The sequence below is a fragment of the Pelecanus crispus genome, chromosome 2, assembly GCF_030463565.1.
Source record: "Pelecanus crispus isolate bPelCri1 chromosome 2, bPelCri1.pri, whole genome shotgun sequence".
In the NCBI taxonomy this organism is placed as follows: domain Eukaryota; kingdom Metazoa; phylum Chordata; class Aves; order Pelecaniformes; family Pelecanidae; genus Pelecanus; species Pelecanus crispus.
The window spans coordinates 20,756,125-20,780,884 of record NC_134644.1 but is presented as its reverse complement, the minus strand read 5'-3'; the positions used below and the strand labels follow the sequence as shown (position 1 = coordinate 20,780,884).

The 24,760-nt window shown below is 37.9% G+C and overlaps 1 protein-coding gene across 1 annotated transcript in view; it reads left to right on the top strand.

The window, feature by feature from the left end:
* The window catches only part of ARMC3 (armadillo repeat containing 3), a 56,443-nt gene extending 32,404 nt beyond the window's left edge, over positions 1-24,039 (top strand). The window contains exons 11-19 of the mRNA XM_075728147.1: positions 6,919-7,168; positions 8,352-8,488; positions 11,912-12,080; positions 12,978-13,078; positions 14,179-14,274; positions 15,781-15,870; positions 19,500-19,697; positions 22,170-22,332; positions 23,830-24,039. Coding sequence (XP_075584262.1) covers positions 6,919-7,168; positions 8,352-8,488; positions 11,912-12,080; positions 12,978-13,078; positions 14,179-14,274; positions 15,781-15,870; positions 19,500-19,697; positions 22,170-22,332; positions 23,830-24,039 — 1,414 coding nt within the window. The remainder of the gene's footprint in view (positions 1-6,918; positions 7,169-8,351; positions 8,489-11,911; positions 12,081-12,977; positions 13,079-14,178; positions 14,275-15,780; positions 15,871-19,499; positions 19,698-22,169; positions 22,333-23,829) is intronic.
* The last annotated feature ends 721 nt before the right edge of the window (positions 24,040-24,760 follow it).

The following is a 24,760-nucleotide window of genomic DNA, read 5'->3' as shown; positions in this document are numbered from 1 at the left end:
TTATTTTGCTTTTGTAACAATGTGGATTCCAGACTCTCAACATTTGTGCCGAGTTATTGATTTTTGCATGCACTGCTTCTTGGATCAGGAAAAAGAGAGAGGGGTTTGGTGTCTTTTTCATGAGCTTATCCTGGCTGAAGCTACATGGGATCTTTAAGGGGCAAAAAGGCTTTCTGTTGCTGAATTTCAAGCCTTTCCCCTAATGGTGAAAGTGTCAGAAATTCTTTATAAAGGTTGCAGATAATATTATAATCGAAAGGATCAGATATCATGGATAGTTCATTACCAATGCCCCTGTAATATTTTAAATTAGGTATACTACAGTTTTAGAACTGAGAGCTTTGTAACTCTGCCAGATGAGTTCAATGACAGACATTAGAAAATCTCTGTGTATCTCTAAATGAGTCAGGTATTAGTCTCTGCTAACCCAGACAGTTTAAGGTTTTATTGCTTCCAGACCATGAGGGTTATTGAGTTTTGGGTTTGTTGATGTTTTAACAAGGTACTTGTCATTAAAAAATAGGAATAGGGGGTTCAGTTCCTGAAATGAAAAATTAATATGGTTTGCTGATAATCATCAGTATTTTTATTGTAGCATAAAGGGGCCCCAAATTGTAGATCAGAGTCTCTTGTGCTGGATTCCATTACTCAGAATAAAAATACTGGCATTAATTTCCCTTGTATAGTGAAGAAAACGGAAGTAATATTAGTCTTTAAATAAAACACAAGTGACTATATACAACAGTCAATCGCTTTTGAAAATAATTAAATCACAAAGTGAAATTTTTGGTAAATGCAGAAGACATTTATTGGATGTGATTATTTTGATGGCATAACAAAGCAAATGAAGAATACTAATACATTTAAGGGATAAAAGGGAATATATTTCTTGAGGTTTTTCAAACTTCTGTTTATGATATTCTTTCTTAATCAGAAATTACATAATAGATCTGGATCAAAAATGCCTTGTGTGAAAAAGAAGTCATGCGATTTAACACAGATAGAGTTGATTTTAAAAAATGTGTGTGTAATTAGATGCATAATTCTTATGCATAATTTACATGCAATTACGTATGAAAATGAGATATGCACAGGCATAAATGGCTAGCTAAGCACCTCATACACAATCACAGTAATTTTGCACAGAAATTAAACATGCAGTTGCAAATACATTTGGAAAATGAAGTCCATAAGGAGTCCAATGGCCTTTGTGAGGAGGAAAAATCTGAATTTTTTCTGAGTAAAAATTGTGTTAAATCCTCAGTCAGAAGGGAGGAAGTAAACAGCATAGACATGAATAAAAACATAATTTAATATAAATCAGTTTACCTGCAATTGTGGTAGAAGCAGCAAAACCGAACATACTTTACTGTTTTTATGAAGTGTCAATCTCACTAGTGTAAATTAAGCACAACCCAGAGTAAACAGTGGTGTGAAGCTGCACCACTGCTCTTCCCCTCTACCTCCCCACTGTGGGAGCTTGCTTAGGTTAGAGGTTTGGAGGGCAGTCTCGGTGGTTTCTGTCAGCTCTTTAAACATTGATAGTTGCTTTCTCCACTCTGCTGAACCTCCTCTTCATGAGGAAAAGCTGGCTGTGCCATTCCCTATGCACTAAGGAAGTAAATAACCCGTTGTCTTTCTTGCCATGGCTATGAGGCTTGGTCAGGGACCAGAGCTATTAAGCTTGATGTGATGCCAACAAAGAGGTGGTTCTTGCCCCAGAGAGTTTACAGTCCTAAAAATACAAAAAAACCCTACAGAGTTTTGGTCCAGTTTTACTGATGATTGTTTTCACAACACTCTACCAATGTCTGAGCTTTCCTATTGCACCCCAGACAACTAAAGCAACTAAATATTCAGTTCAGTGAAATTCATATGCATCTCCAAAGTAATTGTTTAAAAAAAGTTTGTATTGTGATACTTTTAGTAATTATTTTATTGTCAACTTTTAATCTTTTTTTCAGTAAAAACAGTACAGAAAACATTTGGTTTTTCTCAAGCTCCCAGCATTTATTCTTTGAGTCTTGAGTGATCTTTTAGAGAATTTTCAAGAAATCTCTTAGTAAGCTGTTACAAAGTATATTTAAAATTAATAATTTAAATTAAATCTTTATTATCTGACCTTTTAATGTTTGCCCTTCCAATGACATTTGAGAAAAATGTTTTAGCTGTTCTTGACTACAGTAATTTTAATTCAATTGTAATCAGAATTTTACTACTTCACTACAGGGCATGGTTAAGGTCATTACAGTACCTGAGCCGTGTATATTCTGGTTCGGGTAAACAGGGTGAGGCACTCTAATGATCATAACCATGGGCTTATAAATCATAACATTTGAATTATTCGAACTTTAATTTGAGCTCTGTAATTTCTACACCTATCTTGTCTAGTTTTTCTTGTTTGTTTGTTGGTGATTCAGATAGTCAGCTTCTACTTTACAAAAAAACATGGCGATATTGCAAATGCAACATCCTTTTTTTCCCCTAATCTTTTCTCTCCATGATTAGGGAAGTTGATGTATTTTGAATCTTTACACAACACAGAGGAAAAAGAGATGTGGATTTATATTAGTTACTCCTTTTCCACATCAAAAAGTGTATACTTTTTTTCAGCTAAACCAAGGCTTCCTTATTCCTTGAGGATGTAGTCCTATAGCGGGAGCACTGATGAAGTGCACCATCTCAGTAGGATGTGTCTGAAGCAGAGTGTGTTCTGGAGGCAGAGAGAGAGGCTAGTGCTGATCTACATTAGGCAAAGACAGTGCTGGTAAAAGCTTCTTCCTCTAAGTTTTGTTTCCTTGTAATAAAAAAACTACACAGTGTATATCTCTGTCCAAGATGGAAGGGAACGAGGACCTTCATACTTAGATCTTAACGTTGTAGTATTTCAGCACCTTAGAAACTTAAGCATATTCACTCTTTCGGCTCCTTTCTGAGGTCAGGCACTGCTGTCTCTTTAGCAGCTGGGGCTCTGTGGCCCAGGGTGAGAGCGCTATTTCTGTATTCTCCAGAGGGCTATGGGGTAGGAGTGAGTTGAACTATGGATTCCTCATTCTTCCTTCTTTCGTCATAACCGCTTCTGTACACATCTGTTATCAGGACACAGTGTTGCCCTCAAGTGTTCGTGCCCCCTTAAAATCTTATTCTCAAAGGTATTGGTTACCTTCAACTCTCATTACCTGCTGTTGTTACTTCTAACATGAATTCTTTTTGCCTTGTGATCCATTGTGCTATTTGATTAAACTGTACTCACGAAACTGTGATTCAAAATGGATCTGCGCAGAAGTAGAACACAGGATGGAAATAAATATGTATGATCTTCTAAATCAGTGGTTCTCAACCTTTTTGAAGTTGAGTGGCACTTGAGAAAATTGGCTGTGCTCTGTACCTCGCTGAGGTCAGCTCTGAACACACAAGGAGCTGTCACCTTGCTCTTTTGTTAAGTACTTGCGTACTTGCTGGCTTTATGGAAATTACAGTAAATCTGCTTATAATGTGATTGGCTACATCATTCAGTTCTGTGTATCATCCTGGAATCGGTCTGTTGGGGGCTATATGTTTATTAGGATTTCCTACAGGAGAATACATGTGTTATTGGGTGTAGTATAGGAATAGTAAGTCCTATACTTGCTGCAGAAGTATTGGATATACTACACCTGTGAGATGCAGTGATGCATTTCATGAGCAGTGGATCTGTCCCATAAATCCTGGAATTTCTGTGTATGCATTCTACAAGAAAAACTGTTCGATTTTGGGTTTGGGGTTTTTCTTCCTGGATAAGGCATGTGTGTATATACTGTGTAATGCTGTAAATCTGATAGCTTATGGACATGCCTTACTGTGCATGGCTGCAAGCATGTACGGTGAGTCTCTCCCACATTTTGCCAGCAGGTACATCATGTCATTGTTACACGTGCTATGAATGTGATGTTTTCCGGAAAACTTGTGGTACATGTGGTGTATAGCTGATCCTTACATGTGCAATCAACATGTCCAGGTTTTCTTCATATACAGCAGCCCGGATAGAGCTACAACATTCCTGAAGCTGGAAATGTGGTTAAAACTTTCATGGGGAAGAAAAGACAATATTAACTAGAGAACCTAGAAATACAGTGGCCTTACCTAAGTAAAAAAAAAAACAAACAACCCACCCCCCCCAAAAAAAAACCCCAAAAAACCCCCACCAAACCACCCCTCCCCTCCGCCCAAAAAACCCCCAACAACAACCAAACAAAACATTTTCAGCTCTTCTTCATCTCCTCAAAGAGGAAAGGGGAGGGAGGATACCCAGATAAGGGGAATCCAGCTAATTGAAGACACTCTGCGGATTGCAGTGCACGACATATGAAAACATGGGATTCACTTCTGAACAAAGACTGAAGCACTTGCATTAAAGTTACTGGTGCTCCAGGAGGATTAATCAGCCAACACCAAACTGGCCCTATGCTTTTATGCTGCACGCAAGCTAATAACCCTACTCACCTTCATTCCCTGGATTGCTGCCTTTTCCATGTTTTTCCAAACTGGGGGCTACTGCCTGCCTGCTAGCCTTCCTCACACCCATGTTCCAGCACTACCTGTAAGCTGCCATCACCTTACAGCTGAGGCAGAAATCAGACTGTCAAGTCCTGTTGGCCTCTGCTGATTCATTCCAGGTATGCTCAGGAGTATCTGCATCCCCCTCCCTGAAAATGTGGCTTAGAGACACTTGCACTAAGATCAGTTCAAAGTAAGATCTACGTCATGTTGCCCAGGTAATGGAATTATATAGCACAGGTTGGCATGTATCCTGCTTTCTGTCCTGTTTGCATAGGAGTGTGACCATCAGCATTCCTGAGGTTTTTTGTTTTTATCAATGCCTTGGCAGTCTTTGATAGCATAACTGCTTCTAAGCTTGTGTTTATTTTCTAACTGTGAAAGTTACCAAAAGGTTAGTTAGATTTTTGGTAAGATGCTGTTACAGTAAAAGCAAGATTTTCACGTCCAGATTTCTCTTATTAATGTGTTGACAGAAATTTCACAAAACTTAGAAGAAATGTATGCTCTTCTGTTGTTGAAGTGCTTAGATATGCTTGTATAGAGGTGGGAGAGTTTGTTATGTTTTTGATATAGACAAAATGTACTAAAAGTGGGTATAAAAAGCAGTTGCAATGAACATTCAAATTGCCATCTGCGCATTTCCATTGCTAACAATATTGCCAACTTTTGTTTAACAAACAGATGAGCCCAATGTAAAATTACTAAGAGCAGATAGTAAATTGGACATATGCCTCAAATCATTAGATCAAATTATATATACAAACTCAGAAGGAAGACAATTCAATTTTTATAGTGTGCTCGTTTATAATGACATTGGAAAAAATACCACTGAAACGAACGGAAGATGATATAGACAAAGAAATAAGTTCCTGTTGTTCAGTAGAAAGCAAAGGTTTGGCAAGAAGGTCAACAAAAATCTCAAGTTATGGAATATCTTACGGCATTTGAAGGATGTAAACTACATTTGTATCAGTAGTCTCTTTTGCCTATGGCAAAGAAACCAAAGAATACATCATGAGGTGGTAACCCAGAAATGTATGCCTTTTCAGATTTGTTAGAGCATGGTAGTTTCCCCTCAGTCAGGCCAGGGCCTGCATCAGTTGTAGTTGGAGTTTACTATCATTATAAGCCATGTCACCAGCTGTTTTCTAATATATTCTTTATTGCAGATATTAAACATGAAGTTGCCTTTGGTTTTTTTTCTTTTAAAAGGCACTGTCCCGGTGAGTGCCGGAAGCAGAATACCAGTGTTAAGACAAAGTGTTCATAGGCCAGTTCCTTCTGCTGTGACTGAGATGTAGGCCTGCGTGACAATTAGTTTTGCAGCACATCAGATTTAAGTCATTTGCAAATGTGTCCTCTAATAGTGCAGCTGCCTGCGCCTTCTGCTGTCTCCTGCCTGAAGTTACTATTTCCTTAGTAGTGCTTCTTCAACTGTTTTTTCTTGGCTGTTCTCTAGGCTAAATCTATGAAATGATCCTTTAAAAAAATCCCAACAATCTTACCCAATGTTATGTGCAAACAGGTTGTTTTGCAGGTCTAGCTCAGAACTTGGCCACCCCAGCATTTGTCCCAGCACTGCTGAGGGGCAGCACCCTTTAGCCATGGCTGCAATGATTATCTGGGAGAAGAGGGAATATTTAAACTGGATCTACTGCTGATAGACTAGTTGATGTGAAACCACAGTCATAGCCAGCCCTGAACTTTATGCTGATGTGTCTGTTGTACTCCTGCTGTCTCAATCAGCTTGTATAAAGCCAGCACAATAATTTCTACATTGCGCTGAACTGCACCGTGTACACCTACTCTGTAAGAGCGGCAGAAGCTTGCTGTACTATGTTTATGCCACCTAAGTATCTGATCGCGCTAATTTACAGAGACAGCACAAAGAACAACAACGTGATATTCCATGCACTATAATCCTCATTAAAAATAGTGCTAGAATGATTATGGGGAGAGGTGGTAAAACTCTGCAGAGTCATTTGCCTGGAACTAAAGATACAGAAATTCTGCATTTTTGAAAAGACGCAAGATTTCATTCACTTGTTCAAAACCTCAGAAAGAATCCATATCCTAATAAGTTAAAGAATCCAGAAGTTTGTGACTTGGTTTGTCTGCTTAGGTTGTGCCTCTTGAGCTTCACACTGTGAGTCAAATATAGTTAAGGCATCAGAAAGAGCGGTGTCACAGTTCAATTTTTAATTTCAATTTCGTACTATAATTTAGAATATAAACATCAGTCTTGCAATTTATTGCAGGTAAGCAATATTTTATATTCTTGAAATGTAATACTAATGTAGTTGGTAAATATAACACACTAAGAAGAAAAAATGGTCCTAAAATAACAAAGATTTCTTTCTTTCTCCTTCATTTTGCTAGTGCTGTTGCTGAGGCTGAAGGAATTGAGCCATTAGTAAATACCTTGAACGCTCAGAGAGATGGAGCCATTGCTAACGCTGCCACAGTGCTAACAAATCTGGCCATGCAAGAGCCATTCCGCGTAAATATCCAGAGTCGTGGTATTATGAGTGCACTTGCAGAACCATTGCGCTCAACCAACAGCCAAGTGCAAAGCAAAGCAGCATTAGCTGTGGCTGCGTTTGGCTGTGATGCTGATGCAAGAACTGAGGTAAAGCTCTTCTTCCAGGTTGTGGTTATCTGTAACATTTCTAGATCCTGAGGTTGGTGTTACACTTACCTAGGATCTTTGTATTTTGTATGTCCGTCCTAAAAGTCCCGGAGTTTCTACGTAGTGACTAATTTCTCACTTTCATTATAGGAGCTGAATTTAGCTCCATTTGTCATGAGAACTTGGAAACGGTTTTCTTAAATTTGTATTTTTACTGATGTGTTTGCTCGTACCAAATTAACGTTTTACAGCTTTCCAGTGGCTTCAGTGAGCTCTAACCAGGGCTATATCTTAATCCTCATGTTTATGAGCATTAAAGATTAAGGTTTCTCTCAGCTGAAACTGTCAGCTGTATTTTGAAGATGAGAAGTTCTGTCCACTTTACTCTCCTTCAGTGTTGTTCTATTGCCCACTTTCGAGGCCTGAACAGCAATGTCTGATCTTGATTTATAAGATACTGGATGTACATGGAGTAAATGTAATTCAAATAAAACTCAAAATATAATTAATCCCTTGATCAGTGGCATCCAGCAAGTTGAACTTTTTGTTGTTTATCAATGGTCATATTATTTTCATAAATAAGGATGATGCTATGTGCATTCACAGATCATGAGCTGGGGATTTCTCATGGGTCAAGGCTGTTAATTAGGACATGAATAAGGAGGATAGATAATTAATCTACCTCTTTCAGTGTCCTTAAAATGTCTTTCTCTTCAAAATCCAAATGAGCAATATTTCCTCCAGCACGTATAGGAAAGATACTGTAGCACACAAGAGAATAAGATGTTAATAAGATTGTCATACATACAATACAATACAAATTCAAATATATTGTGATGTAAATTAGTTGCTAGGAGGCAACAGAACACAGAAAAAGCTGTGTAACTCTCCATGGCAGTGTTGGGTTGCATAGTCTCTTCAGTTTCCACACTGCAATCTAATAACTGAAAAGCAAGCCAGAGCCAGAAGGGATGTGTGCCGTGAACCCCTCCGAAGCTCACTTCAGCTCCAGCCTATGCAGGGCTCACAGAAGCAGAGAATCCTCATAAATGGCATTTCTACCAGCCCCAGCATAGCTTGTCTACAGGGCTTGAATGTTTCAGAAGGTGAATTTCACAGGGTGTTCTTGCTGGGACAGATGAAATATGTAAGCAGCAATGTCTTCTTTTTTTTTTTTTTATAGTTAAGAAATGCAGGTGGACTGGGACCACTCGTTGAATTGCTGCATTCTAAGAACGCAGAAGTCAGAAGAAATGTCTGTTGGGCTGTTATGGTCTGTGCAAGTGATGAACTAACCGCTGTTCAACTATGCAGGCTAGGGTAAGCAGAAACAGTATCCAGGGGCAGAGGGAAGATTTTGATGAGAGAACTCTCTTAAGTTGATCTTTACATATTAATAGCAGAATAACAAAGTTAAGCTATACTTTCTGGTAAGCAGAAACTACTTTTGCACCACAGATGTTACAGATGAAATGGTATTGATTCTAAGTTACAGAAGCCTTAAGAAAAAATGCAAGCCTCAGGAGAGAACTGTCTGGAATTATAAAAACGTTTATTTTTTCTGTGACTGAATTAGGCTTTATATTGAAGATGTGCTTATATCAGTCAAAATTGGGGACCACAGTGCCCCATACATATGAAACTGAAATTAGGGTTTCAGGCTAAGTTCAATATACAGTAAATTGTACTTGTTACACACAGGCTAAATTTGGTTTACAAACTCTGGTTAACTGCAGGTGTGCTGAAGTGTCACGTAAAAGAGACTCTATTTTATTCCTTCTTAGAAACTCCAAGTTCCATATATTAATATCTGAATTACAAAAGCTGTTTTAGGTTATAAGAATTATGGCACAGGGCTCCTTATACGAGGTGACGCTTTTAGTTGTTGTTAAATTAAAATATATGTAATTGCCCTGCTCCCTCTGCTGGACACTTCTCTGATTACTGCACAGATACTTAAAGTCCATTTATGAGGGGATTCTGCAGAGTGAGAATCTCAGAAATTTAGGTCTGGAGGGGACCTCAAAGGTGATGTTATCCATCTGCCCACTGTAAGACTGAATCAGGTACACTGACATATTTTTGCTTGTGAAGTATAAATACCTCAATTCTGAGGGGGTTTCACAACTTTCCGAGGTAACCTGTTCCAGTGCTGAAGTATCCTTACAATTAAAAGGGGTTTCTGAGTTCTAAATATCCCTTACAGCAAATCAGTTCAACTACGTGTTGTCCTACTTTCAGTGGGATTGAATAACCACCTTTTTATAGCAATTTGAATTTAACTTACTGAATTTTTTCATGTTCCATGTCCCTCTCAGTTTCGTTTTCATGACAAAGTAAAAATGTTAAACTTCTTTTTGTTTTGAAATCTTGTAGCATTTTGTCACCCATCTCTGAATTTCTCTCATTTATTTATGCCATTTTGAAGTGTTGTCTCCCAGCCTGGGTGAGGTACTTCAGCTGAGGTCACACCACCATCAAATAAAGCTTAGTAATTATTTTCTATATCTTGCATATAGCACTGCTCTTATTTAATCCCTTCTTTGTGACAGTGTCAGAGTAGACACAGAGTAGACAATTAAGAGTGCTCTAATTTATGTGTCCTCTCAGTTTGACAGCGTATTATTGATAATAATACATTAAGCATAGTTTTTCAACTACTTCATGTTATTTTCATGTAGATCATATTTCCCTGACTTGAGTATTCATGTAGGAATATGTGAAAAGACTTATTAAAGTCAAAACATATCTCAAAGTCAACTTGTATCTCGCATCTACTTCTTCTGCCTATACATTAAGTCACTTACCCTATCACAGAAAAGATTAGACTGGCTTTACATGATTTATTCTTGACAAATGCATAATGGCTATTTCTTACCATCTTATGTCTTGTTGCTTGCAAACCGATTGTTTAATGATTTGATATGGTGTCCTTTGGACACTGGAATTTGGCTAAATGATCTCTATTATTTCCTTGTTCTTTCTTTATCCAATCTAGATACTATCTTTGCCCTTCTCCACTCTCCTGGCACCTAGCCTGTCCTCCCTGAATTTTCAAATATAATTATAAATAGTTCGGAGGTTGCTTTTGCCAATTCATAGAGTAGTATGAGGTAAGTCTCCTCAGGCACTGATAACTTTGTCTCTTCAAACTTATTCTAGACATGTTAAGCCTACTGTTTCCACCTCCTTGTTAATATTACTGCCAGGCATCTGCCTGCAACCTTTTTATGAAAACTGAAGCAAAAAAGACATCAGACACTTCAGTCTTTTCTGTGCCATCTGTTATGAGTTTTCTTCCCACATTGAGTAATAGGCCTACATTTTCCTCTCTGACTTGCAGCATATGAAACATTTATTTTTGTTTCAGTCCCTGAATAGTTGTATCTCACTTTGCCTGTGGGTCTTTTGGTTTTTTCCCTTACTTTTTCTTCTCTGTTGGAAGTGTCAGTGTTTCCATTTCTGTATGAGTCCTTTTTTGGCTTTTGGGTCTTCACAGAATTTTTGGGGCAGCCGTATTCTTCCCTTTTTGGCTTGTTTCCTTCACATGAGGATAATGTGCCATTGTGCCTGTAATGTCATCTGTCTTTGACACTGCTGTACTCATTAGGCTTTTCTTACTCGTTTTGCCCTTTAAAATTCTTCCCTGCGTTACTTGCTGGTTGCTTGACTTTGTAGCAGTATGCTGTGTGATAAATAGCCTTTTCTCCCATTGCTCTCTTCTAAAGAGTTGTCATTTGCCTTGCCTGAAAAACTTGTTCTCTGGAATCCATCTGATGTACCTTCAGAAGTCTACATTGTAAATGTCCACAGCTGAGGCTCCCTGTGTAGTTCACAGAGAGAAATGGGCAGTCTAAACGTGGAGTTCATTATATAGATATAAAAAATTGATTCCTTAGGATGCGAAGAATGTCTGCATGTGCGTATAGACACACACGGATATAAATTTGAATATACACATAAGCACATGCATATGAATATATCGCCCTCTTTTTTCCTGTTTTCATTCCTAAACAGTTCCAAAACTGCAATATGTTATGTTCTCCTGATTCAGCTTCCTTTTTCTTCTTGGTGACCTTTTGCTAAGTTTCTCATGTCAGAAGTTATCAGTATGTGGGTTTCAGCACCAAAACCAGCTAAGGAATGAATTCCTGTCCTCCCACGTCCCCCCTGATTATTTGTTTCTACCCTCATGCTGCAAAAATCCTGCACCTGGTGATGCTGACACCACTGCTTGCATTTCCATGCTTATCTGTGTTTTGCAAATTTCTGCCAACTATCTCAAAGACAGTAACAGTCCTAAAGCAGGATTCACACATTGTGTAATGGAACCTGCAAATTGCATTGCAAGTTGGAGAGAGATTCCCTGAACTGTATCATATGGTCAGCTCTCACCATTACTCCTTTTACTCTGCTTTTACATCCTTCTTTTTCTCAAGTTCTCTGTGGTACCTAACATCCTTCTGATAAAAGATTGTGGCATCCTGTCAGCATTTCTTTATGTAACTGTTTAACTGCCTAAAGGAATTACTTTTTGCTTTTAATCACTGCAAGGCATTTTCCTCTCCTAGAGAAAGAATTCTGTGCAGCACAGCCAGGTCCTTGCTGGCCGAGGGTGCACCAGTCTAGTACTTGGAAGTGAATCTGTCTTGGCCTTGGCAATGCTGCAAACTAACTCTGAATTGTATAATAACAATTAATTGGTATTTAATGATGAATTAGCCTTTGTATTGTGTTTAACAGTGCTTTAGACATCCTAGAAGAAATTAATCTATCAACGGGGCGCAAAAGTAACTTCAGTGAAGCTGCTCTGGAAAAGCTACTTGATAATAATCTTTCCCGAAAGTACAGCCAGATGGGATATTTATCATCAAGTAACATCATTAGTGATGGATTCTATGACTGTGGTCAGGTAAGCTACTTTAAATAAATTACTCAGAACAAGTAAAATTTTCTTCTTAATTTAGAAAAAGTAAGAGTACTATAGCAAAAGCCAAAATCTGGCTACATTAAAATACTTTGTTTTCTTGTCATGAAGTTTCCCAGCTTTTATACTCATTTCTTTTGATTATATTTCTTCATGGATGAAATCTCATCATCTTCATGCTAATTCCCAGTTGCGATCTCCTTCCCAATCTTGTGTAAGCTGTGCAGCTCCTAGTTCCTTTCCAGATCCTTTCTCAGACCTTAGTTCTTCTGGTCTCTTTCCCTGCAGTATACTTAATACTAACCTGACACTGAATGACCTATGGACTTTTTGTTTGCTTAGTTTTACATAAAGAAGGAGAGAGTTCATGTTTTCACCTTGGTCATGACCCTTTCTCTCACAAAGCACTGTTTATATATAAAGAATGGCTCCACTATGTATCACTTGTTAGTGCTGTGTTGAGTTTAAATCAGGGAAAGACTCTTCAAAATTCCCAGATGAATTAGAAATACCAGTCTTACTGAAAATCAGTGGAATACTTGCTCCTAAAGCACTTGGTTGCTTTTGAAAATTCTGTCCTATATTGTAAAGCCTTTAGAGGCCCGAGTATTTCTTTATTCTAGCACTGTTGGAATGAAGTAGTAACAATAATTACAAGTGAAATTATTTATAAATGATCTATTCTAAGAAAACTGATGAATAAAATGCAAATTAAGAAGAAATCAATTTCATATATTTTGAATGGCTTTATAAGTCCTTATGTAAGTCTTCTGTTAAAGATTAGGAATTTTAAATTACTCTTTAGGTATCTCTTAAATATTTTTTTCCTCTTTATCTTTAACTGAACAGAATACCTTATCTTTTATTCTAATTTTCTTCTAGATAAAACCTGGAGTGAAATTTTTATCTTTGGAGGAACTGAGTATGCAAGAGCTTACTGACCGTCGGGCCATAATCTTCATTAATGCTAAACCACAAGAAGAGTGAGTCATGTTTGATCTACCAACATTTATTGCAATAGCTCATCTTTTCCATTGTTTCCACTGTTTCCAGTACAAACTACATCGTGTGTGTATATATATATATATACACACACACACACACATATAAAATAGAGAGATCTCAGCATAGTGCTTCATTTCCTAGAAGGCAAGAGATTTGTATTTTACAAAAGAAGAATTTGGAAAATAACTTTTTTTCCCTCTAGGCAGAAAGTATTTATTCAGTTAAGTTGCTTTTTTTTAACTTAGCCGTTAAGACTCATTCATTTAACACCCTTCCTGATGGTGGGAGACCCTGTGTTTTATTAGTTATCACAAAGCTTGTCATCTGACTTAATAATTATGTCATCTAAGCTGAATGTCAACATGCAACAATGAAACCTATGATTTGATGATCTTCTTGTACAGACAAATGCATGGAATTTTAAGCACAACATCCCAAGAGGCAGGACAAAGCCAAGCAAGCATCAAGCTTTCGGGCTTGATAAAGAACCTGTGTCCATTTCTTCTCTGTTTAAATTGAAGCCAGCCTAACAAATCTTAGATTTGAATGCAGGAAGTTGGTATTGGGCTTGTTTAACTGGGAGTCATTTCCTGTAAACAGTCTCACAGATCAAAGAATGCTCTACCAATATTTTGCAAGTCCAAAACCTTCTTCTCTGTCAACACATCACATGTTTGGTTTACAGTATCATTAGCTTCCCTTTTAAGCTTGTATGTGATACCATAAGGATGTCTGAGAATATCTATGACAAATTAAACTTCCATGCTCTTTGCTGATCCCTAGAGTTGTCTTTAACTATCAGACTTGCTTTCTTTGACTTTGATATAGCTTCTTGCCTTTTCACCTTGGCAGCAGTCTTACTCTCCAGTTACTCTTGTGTCCATCATTTGGTATTCCATACTTCATTTTTGATCCCTAAATCAGTATCTGGTTTATTAGTGGTTATGTTATTTCTTCCACTTATGTACTTCCTATGAATATATTTACTGTCCTTTAAAATCAGAACTCTGGTTTCATAGCTTAACATGCAAATACTATCTCTGCAAATAATATGCAGAAATATCTTGTTCCATTTCAGTATCCTTGCAGTAGAAGAAAAGGCAGAAGATTCATCTTATGAACAGACTATCTTGTCACCTTCTATTTCAAGAAAAGGCAGTAGAGAAAAAGCAAGGTATGGTCTTAAGATTTACTTGTCAGTGTTCTGTTATTGCTCTCTAACATTAGAAGTAGAATTCTGATTGAAAATAGTTATAGAAAGTTTCCTAACAGAGTAAAAATGCTCAAATACAATGTTAAATATGTTTTCAGTCTCTCTTTCACCTCCTAATTGCAGTAATCTTCCTTTGTCTATTTTAATAATTATTTGTCCTCCCTCCTCATGCTGTATTTGAACATCTCCCATTTATTTGGCTGGTTTTCCTTTCAGTATCCCTAGGACGCTGTGAAATGCTGTTATTTTACAGCTTGACAACCAAGACACAGGGAAATTAGGGTAGAAGTTCTTTCTCAATTTGGAACCTAGACCCACAAAAAGTTCCTATACTGCCTACATGCATCCTTATTTCTAGATTAAATGTCTTCCAGTGAAATTCCATAGATGAGTAAAAGGTGAGAAAGATGTGCTCAGAACTGTCCCAATTTTGACAGCGACAAACCTAAAATGGCTCTTGCAGGGCTCCCTCTGACCCATACCATACACTAGGTACAGTCCTGCAGTCCTTTCTGTGGAACTGATCTGGTGGGCATGTCTGCTTATACCAAACAGGTCAGAATCTCTAACCTTGTTGTAGGAAATTAATTTCCTTCTTTTACAGAAAGAGGATCTGATCCTGCCCCTCCTACCTGCAGATAGCTGATCACATGATATTTGGGGTTTAGCAGTCTCATTCTGGTTTGTTGTAGCTGTTCACTAAGGAAGAAGCATAATGAACAGAGCTTTCTACTTCAGCTATTAGGGCAGTTATCTGAGAGAGTCGAGACCAAAGTTCTAGTCTTGTCTTGACGACTTTTAATATAAAATGCTTAACTCTTAGTTTGTTCCTGTGGAAGAAAACTGAACCATGGTCTCCCAGCTGAAACGGTAACTCTTTATGTAAAAGAGCAGCACTACCACAACCACAACAGTGCCTTTCAGAGAAGGCAGGGGTACATGCCTAATTCCAGGGGCATGTTCAGGATTCCAAAACCCGTCCAAGTAGAGCCTCCTTGCCGTCAATGGGATGGTGTCTAGTCCTTGATAGGAACATGATGTAACCTACAACTCTCCTCGGCTTTTCTGTTAGCTAACTCAGTGAGCTGACCATTTATTATGCTGGTTTCTGTGGGTCCCAGTCCTGACTTCTTAATTTTCCTTATTTTATGGTATAGGGGGCCTTGGCCATGCCTCAGGGCTGTTAGTTCTAGTCAGTGGTGGGCATTACAAAATGCTAAGCACTTCAGGGTCTGAAAAGAAGGGAGCGATGGAGTGTCTGTTGTAGGAACTGAGGTACTATGTTTCAGATTTTTAGCTTGGAGCTCGTCCACGAACTGTGATATGCTACTGTCTGTACAGGCATTTTATTGACAGAGATAATGGTTAATTTCTTAGACTGCTTATGTATTTCTGTGTATGTATGTACCTGCGTGTGCTTGAGAGATGAAATTAAGAGAAAATTGGAACCTGCTTTGTGATCCATAGTTCAATGGTATCTCCAATGGAGGAAAAGCAGGAGTTACCTGGACAACAGTCTTCACTGAGCAAAAGCAGCACTAAAGAAAAAGGCTTAAGGTATTATGCTTTGAATTATATGTGTATCAGTTTGTTTAGAACTGACATGCAAATTGTTGATGGTAATAGCTACTGGCTATGAAGGGTTGAGATTCTGACTTAAATCAGGACCCAAATTTTGAGTCAAGTCTATCCAAAAGTTATTGACTTACAAGGCAGACATTTAACTAGTTATTTGGACTGCAAGCACTTCTGGAATTCAGCTTAAATCATTTTGTAGTAGATACCTGAAATGGATCGTATGAATTGCATTGTGGAAGGTTCCTGTTTCAGGATGCAGAAGAGTAGATACTGCATCCTGAGTGTCCTACCAGGCCTATTCTAGCTTCTGCTCATTTACTAGGCCCTCCCAATGCCCAGCATGCTCTGGTCATGACCTACCATGCGCATGCCAGTTTACTCAAAGGGAGCAGGAGGCAAGGGGAGATACTGAGCCCCAGTAACGTTTGCTCTGCACCAGTGGGGGATTCCTTCATCTCAGAAGGTGCTCTGGAGTCATAGACCGTGTTACATAGTCTCAAGCAGCTGTGCAGAGCTGAGAGACCTGTTCTGACAAGATAATATGTTTGTTTATTACAGTGTGAGATGAGGATACCCTTGGATAGTTGCTTTTTAATGTAATGTATGTCAATTACACAGTAAATGACAGCTCTGTTAGCAACCATAACACTTTTGGAAAGCAAAAAATTTTATTTAGGAAAAAACAAATATTCAGCTCAATTTCCCATAGTAAACTTGCAGGGATACAAAGACTTCTTTCTTCAAGTATGAAATAATTGCTTTTGAATGTCATCATCAAGTTGTATGATTTATAACCCCATTGTCATGCATTTTGAATCCACAATTCATATATCATCATTATTATTATTAATTTGTGAGATATATGGGAGTTACTTGAAGGTCAGTATCTGACTCCAAGTCTCAAACATGCTTAGACTTTTTCCTACACATTTTTTTCCTTTGATCATATGTTTCTGTTCATCATTATTTTGCAAAGTACTACTGAACACAGTTTAAAGCCATTGTTTTGAAAAAGTGATACTACTTTATATAAACCATAGTTGAAAGCTAAGAGAAAGGGCAGTTGTAATTGTCTGCTGGAATTGTTTGAGTTAGATGTAGAGGAAGTGCCTAGTTGATAGTTTTGACATATATTTGTTTTTGATCAAACAGTTGCATATCTGATATACACATTGACTGGGCTAAAAGATAATATTTAATGTAGACTGATAAATGTGCATTTATTCCATGCTATGTCCCAGTACAGCATTTAAGGAAATCCTTCCCAATGCTCATTTATTCCTTTTCTAAAGACAGCCAATGCATTAAGCTATGCAAAAAAGGAAAGAAAATAGGTGTCATGGCTGTATTTTGGTGGTAGAATATTGTATTGGGTGCCTTCTTCCTTGCACTGACTCTCTGGTGACCCATTGGACTTTTGTACTGAAGTTGCAACAGGTATCAGAAACAGCTTGGAGACTATTAACTGCCATGAGTTCTCCTTTGCAATGGTCTTCTGCATTTGCAGCAAGTACGTCTCACGAGTAGTAAGACAGCTTTGGGAAAGGGGAGTGATTTTTTTTTTCTGATGTCGCAATTCCCGTTGGTAAATAAAACGGGGATAAAAAAGAGGATAGGAAAAGGATAGCAGAAGTCTACTGCAATGGTTACTGATTATTTTATAGCACTGAGGTGTAAGGCAGCAACTCCACAGTTCTTTATGAGATAAATATTAGACAGACATAGTGAACTGAACAGTTGAGGAGTAGGGTAGAGACAGGGGTGGAAGACGACCTTATTTCAGCTATTCCACCAAGGAACAGAACATATTCATACCTCAGAGGAATAAGCAGCAGCGAAAAACCAAACAAACCATTGTTCAAACCCATCCTTCTCAGGTCTTTTCTTCCTGTGAACTGGCAAGAAGGAGAATAAGAGTGATCCAAGAATCATTTGAGTAGATAGGAAAAGGGAACAAATTCTCCTGCTATAGCGCTATAATTTAGCGGTGCACTTCTCATAGGGAAAAGAAAGTCCTGGGAGAGTAGAAGGGAAGAGCAGGAGACAAAGAGAGAAAATGGTCAAGGAACAAGAATTATACCATTTGTAGAAATTGTTTTGAAAACCTGCTCAGTCAGACACCAGAGAGGTGGCAATAATTCAGGGGTTTTTTTTAAACAGGGTATTCTTAACCATAATCATAAGTGTATAAATGGAGAAGTAGGTAGCTGTTTAATCTAGCATTGTAAGATCCCCTGGCTATATATATAGATATGACTATAATAGAGTCACATTAGATAAAGAAAACTGTTTGTCTGGTTTTTTCAAGTTTAAGTGTAATTAATAACCAGAACAGTTTATTTAAGAGGGTGGTGAATTTTCTATAATTTGAAGATTAAATCTTAATTGGTTATCCTTCTAAAAAAATGTGCTTTATGAAATCTATGAAAAGGGCTTTTTGTGAATATGATAAATCTCAATAAGAAAAGTTTGCAAAGTATTCTGAAGACAAATTGCTTGAATTAGACTACTGATAATGGTATATGCCCTTCTGCTTTGTCCAATGCCTTCCATCTTAAGAATGCTGTTCATCGTATAAATTTTAAGTATAATTTGAAAAGCATACAATAATGATAGTGTGCCCTGGAGCCATATACTCTAGTAGTGGTCTTTTATTTATTTTTTTTTCCTTCCAAGAATGCCAGAAGTATTATGGATTTTAAAAAATAAGCCAGAACTGTTAAACAGAGGAAAGAAATTTTGTCATATTTTACATTAGAATTATTCAGGACCTAAGCTGAAAAAAGACATAATGCTTACAAAAGACAACTTCCATGGGCTCCCACAAATGAAAAATCCTAAACTGTTTGACTGTATAGATCTTAACAATATCTCTGGTAAGATACTGATTTTATAGTTGCTGCATAACTTGCAAAATGTACAGTATTCTAGCTAAGCAAAACAAGCCTTTCATTTATACCTCCACTTGGTGCTTATGATGCCTGTTCAGGATCACAGTCTTTTTTCAGATTCTGAACATTAGTGAAAAATGTAGTGTGTACAATGAAAAAAGTCAGCAAAACCAGATCTCTTACAAAATCTTGGTCTGACAAATCATGTTGTAGTTTGTGTAATGCTTGAAGTACATGGATTTGCAACTACAGAGAACACTGCTTGGCATGTCCTGTTAAGATTTCAGCCGTGGGAGTTCATGATTTTTAATTCATGACCATATGTAACCAAACTGTAACTGTGTAAAAATATTTCCTATATACTCTCTAAAAACTTGTTATTATTTTGTAGCTGCATGTAGGTGTCTTCTCCCCTAGATAATCCATATATGCGAAAAGCATATCAGAGCCACAGACAAACATAAAATGAGAATTTACAGGAATATTAATATGGAGCTAGCGTCATTTGGTTCCTAACCATCTCCTGAGGGCATGTTCCAGAAATATTCTCTACAGCTTTGTAGATTTTGGACTATTCATTATCAAGACAAAAGATTTCCCCTACCTTCCCCCCAAAATCAGTTTGTCTAAAATATCCTGTTGGAGAACTACTGTATTAGAATTTGGACTTTAGAGATTCCAGTATTCTAAATAAGTGTATATTGTTTTCCATGTAAGAAAAGGGAAAGGGAAAAAAGAAGAGGAAAAAAAGGAAGAAGTTACTCAGATTATATCTGAAGTCCAGGATGAAATAAATCTAGAAAATTCACATTGGCTACCACCACCTGACTTCATTTTACTGGATTACATTAATGATGCTTCCAAAACAATTCTACCACTAACTACTACCCGGGAACAGGTTGTGACTCTTGCACAGTGAGTACGGAATTGTATTTCCATAAATAATGCAAAAAAGTTGAATTGGTAAAATAATAGTTTTCTCATCCAAGGACAACTTTTCCAGATTTGTTATTTTTCCAATCCTTCATTGGAATCCCAATCAGCTTTGATCCAGAATTTTGACATAATTCTGGATTTTAAGCTTCTTGTTTCTAATTTTGTTGTAATTAGTTTAATTTTTTAAAAATAAAATATCACTTGCAACAAAAGGGTACAATTTCAGGTTTTTTCACATTTATATATCTGTACTGATCCTTTCCAACGAACACATCAGCTGCATATAGCGTCTAAATCATCAAGGAACAGGGGAGACCCAGGTGCTGCAGAGCCTAAATGCACAGGCTAAAACCCTAGCCTAATAATGAGACTGTTGCAACTTGTATGTATCATGTCTGTTCTTTCTCTTACAGTCTCTCTTGCCTAGTTGGTTTGAGACACAAACTCTCCTGTAGAGCCAAAAGCATGAGACATTTTTCTAGTGTAGTTTTTAGGTGCTACTGTAATTAGCATCCTGATGATTTAATAGTGCCAGAATATTGCAATGGTGAGTGTACAGACTGTTGTTATCAATGTGTGATTCATTAGTTACACTGACTACGCAGCCTGGGCACCAATCACTGTCACCTCCAAGCAGTGTGTCTGCTTTCATCTTCTCCTTAGTTTAACCTTTACTATCTTAGCAGTTTCCTGGCTACCTCCTGAACCTGGAGAGTTTGGCATCAGATCCCGCTGAGCCTCACAAAATTTGTTTCTTCTACTAGCTCTCACTTTTAATGAAGTGGTCTAATGTGATATGAGGAATGACTTTTCTGTTGATTGCAAAATTTGACAGGACAGATATTCATCCTTAACTATCCAGCTGTGCATAAATCATGCTGCCTTCCTCAAGGTGGAATCCATAAAATGCTCTTTCAAATCCACTCTTCAAACACGCCAATGAAATACTTGCAGACGCACAACCCAGCAAAACAATCATGGGAAATTTAAGTAGAATGTTTTCTGTGGGGATTTTTATGTGTATGTTCCATTTTAAGTGGCTGCCTGAATAGCGTGTGTTGAATAGAAAGGGGAGGAGGAGGCAGCTGCAGCAGCCCTCGGCAGCCTGGCAGCTTGAGCAGAGTTCCTGCTGTGCTCACCAGGGAGGGAGCCAGGGTAGATGAGGGAACATGCGATAGCGCTGGCTCTCTCCTTTTAAACAAATGCAATACATCTTTGTGCGCACGCGAGAGTGGTGTGCGTGTAAGCTCAAGAAGCTTTGCTCTCTTTACTGAGGGCTGGCTGTAGGCACAAGCAGTACTAGTGACTGCTTGGAGCCCCCCGCTTCTTCAGGCTCATCCAGTAATTCCCAATTTCAAAATACCACGTCTAGCCTGCTCGGTGGTAACCCCCTGTTCCCGTGGTGTTGCAGTCAGCACCTCCTCAGGCCCTAGGTTTTGAGAAATACAGCCTTTGAGGTTGCCTTGCGTGTACTGTGAGGACAGAACCTGTTCACAGTTACTGCAGAGGAGGTGGTGCAGGTTTTAGCTCCCTGCCTGGAGCAGCGGCTTGCGATTCCCGTGTCAGCTCTGCAACACCCACCTTGTCCAGAGTGAGAACCCTCAGTAACGCTCGTGCCTGTGGCGGCGGACGCTTTGAGGAACATACGGGGGCCATGCATAGAGGAGGTGAAGGTGTGTGTATGAGGAGGTAGGGACTCGATCCTGTGGGTGCACAGTCACCCCGAAGACATGCTTTTGGCAGCATTTTCACAGATTGTGAGTTCTCATCTTCTGTTTCTTTGACTGAGCCGTTCTTTTCAATGGATAAATACATGCCCCCCAAATATTGGCTTCAGTATAATCATAGAATCATAGAATAATTTAGGTTGGAAAAGACCTTTAAGGTCATCAAGTCCAACCATAAACCTAACACTGAATAAGAAAGCACATGTAGAAGTTGAACTATATCTTTTCTGGATATAGTTGCTTTCCTTTGTTGGGATCATTACCTATGGCTTTATGTTTGTCATATACATTCTCATGCCTTTATTACTGTTTGAAACAAATGGAAGGACTAGGGATTGTAATATTTAACTCACATAATCTGTTAGCTGTAAAGATGAACACTAGCTTCTGAACTACTTCCTCAGTAATTACACTGTTATTGGTGATTTTCTCTGAGGACTTTGTGCCTATACTAGACCTCTCCGAAATCTCTGCTGACAGCTGTTGCACCTTGTTTTAGGTCTGTGACAAATGTGAATGACCTGAGTTATGGTTGCCTGTATTTAACAGTGAGCATATTTAAAATACGATTTACTAAATAAAATAATTAAAGCAAACATAGCAAAAGTATTAGCGTCTTATATGTCATTCACTTACCGCTTGTATACATTTCATTTTGCTATATTTTTGTGATAAATACCAGGAGAATTATAGATATAATTGATCCCGGTATACATTGGAACAGGTTTGTTGCAGACAAGATGGGTGGCCCGATTGAAAGAGACAAACTACATGACTTCGGCTGGGAACTTCACATAAGTGAAATAGAATTTGAACTGAAATGCAACATTGTGCCTATCGGGAAGGTCAAAAAAGGGACATTCTGTCACAGGGCTTTACTCTTCAAGGTACATTAACATGTATTTTACAACATAACATCGTTGATGTTAAATGGATATTATAAACTAAAGTATACTTGCATTAGGATAATACAATATTTATATTCATGTAAAATCTTTTGTATACACTTAAGTAATTTTTCACTGGCAAAGTTGATTTCCCAGTGAATGAAAGCCAGCATCGCTTCTTCCTGTAAACATTCTTGTTGTCATTAAATTGTCTTAAGTGATATCAGCAGAATACTTGATAAATGGCAAAAAGCCAAAATATTTGATTGGGAGTCAAAACATTTTACATTTTCTGTAAACTGTAAAATATTGAATTATGCAGCTTCCTTTTTTTTTCCATGCTACAAATGTAAACTTGTTGGGACAATTTTTAGTTGGTATCTATCCAGTATTCTATGACAGGATAGAACAGCTTTTATGTTCTAGTTTCTTAGGCTGGGAAGATTCACTTCTTCTGTCTTCATGTGAAGATGTCCTGGTGCAGCCTGCTTATCTGTCCCATCCTTTTTCCTTGGCTGTTGGGTAGCTGGACTTTTCACCTTCTTGGACAGAAGGGCAAAGAGAAGCAAGGGGCTAGCACATTAAGTGTGAAGGACCTAGCAAACAGTACACAGGAGAAAGACCACAATCCTAAATTTATGGTATCCATGGAGAAGGAAAGTTCCTGATGCATTTTGTGGAGGTCTGAGGGCATGAATTAAATGTGCTGAAGCAGCACTGATGTTCTCTTACCCTCCACTGTCCTAAGAAACCTTTGTAGGGACGGATCATCTCTCTGAAAGCCAAAGCAGTCTAAGCAATGGATATCCCTGTCCATTTGTAACAAGTTAGAAATTTTTCAGGATTTCATTCCGTCACAGCAGACGCGTTCTGAGAAAGCAGTTTCGTAGCTGGAAACCATTATAGGTCTGTCGGTGATAGCGCAGGTGTTTCATCTAGCAGATGCTTGCCTCGCATTTCATTGCTTCCCACATTTGCAGGGCTGAAAAGCAAGGAGTGTGCTTTGGAGTGAAGCAGCAGTCCTAAACTTACACTGGTAAAAATGTTACATTTTTACACTTAATAATTCATACTAGCTATATGTGTGCAAAGTACCTGCACCTCATTGCTTGTATAGACAGTTCTTCAAAATGTTATTCAGAAATAAGTCTTCCAACTAGAAAAAAACATCGCTGGGTACTGTGGGTGTGGCACTTCATTTGAGATCTGAAGGACTGGCTGATAAACAAATGTACCAGTGTCTGAAAAGAGTTAAAATTAGTATTTTTCATGTTGTGCATAGAATATGGTAGAAATAACATTTGAAGGCCTACACTTTCTAAGCAGAACAATAAAGATTTGCAGTTTGGAAGACTTTAGAGATTTACAAAGTCTGTTTCAAGAACGCTGTTGGCCTTTCGGGTATTTGTTTTCTTTTTAAGCATCTCTTGGCCTTGCTGTATATTGCACAAGCTACATGTATTAACTGTGATTAACTCCTTTTTCTTTCCTTTTTAGGTGATAGCAGACAGAATTGGCATTGGCTGCAGTTTAGTTCGTGGCGAGTATAACAGAGCTTGGAATGAAGTTAAATTGGTTGATGACTCTCCTCAAGGAATAGCTGGGCTTCTGCTTCCTCCTCAAGAGTATATTGTAGATCTAATGTTTGAGCCAGGTTTTTTGATAAAACAGGGAAGTGCAGAGGCAGATCAGTACAAACATATTTAATAATCTCCACAAATTTCTCCAAAGTAACTATGTTAAAGATGTTTGCAGTGCTAATATTTATGAAACATAAGGGGTTACATGTCCAGCTATCAAAAAGAAGCATATGTGGTATATTGTCCTAAACATTTAATTAAACATATTTTAGGTATCCAACTTCAGTGCTTAGAGAGTTTGATAATTTTTGGTGCTATTTTAAGACTAAACTGTAAAACTACAGTTTAAAATTTGATAGATCAAGAATATTTGGTATGTGTTAACATTAGAATGCTTATTAAATAGGTTTATATTATTTCCAAAATACCGTATATTCTTTTTTTCTTATGTTTCTTCAACTCCCATGCACATTTACAGGAATTTTATGTCCATGAAGCAAGACAGTATGACATCTGGTCAAATAACAAGTCACCTGAAAAGAACTGGACAATTTCTTGTGTGAAATAACCACCCAAGAACTGACAGTTAGAAGAACTAAGATAACAGTATACTTTCAGCCTCTGTAGAAAACATCCTATTTATATTTCTTGGAACTTGGCAGAGTTAATAATTATGGATAACAACATACTCTGGAAGAACATAAATACTCTTTGTCCTGGCACAGAGAAGACAGTTGATTGATAAGTTATTGCTTGCAATCTCCCTTTAAATTCTTCATTTTTCACTTGAAGATAAAATAGATTCTGAGAAGGGAGCAATTTTGGACAGGGAATTTGTATTTCTTGCA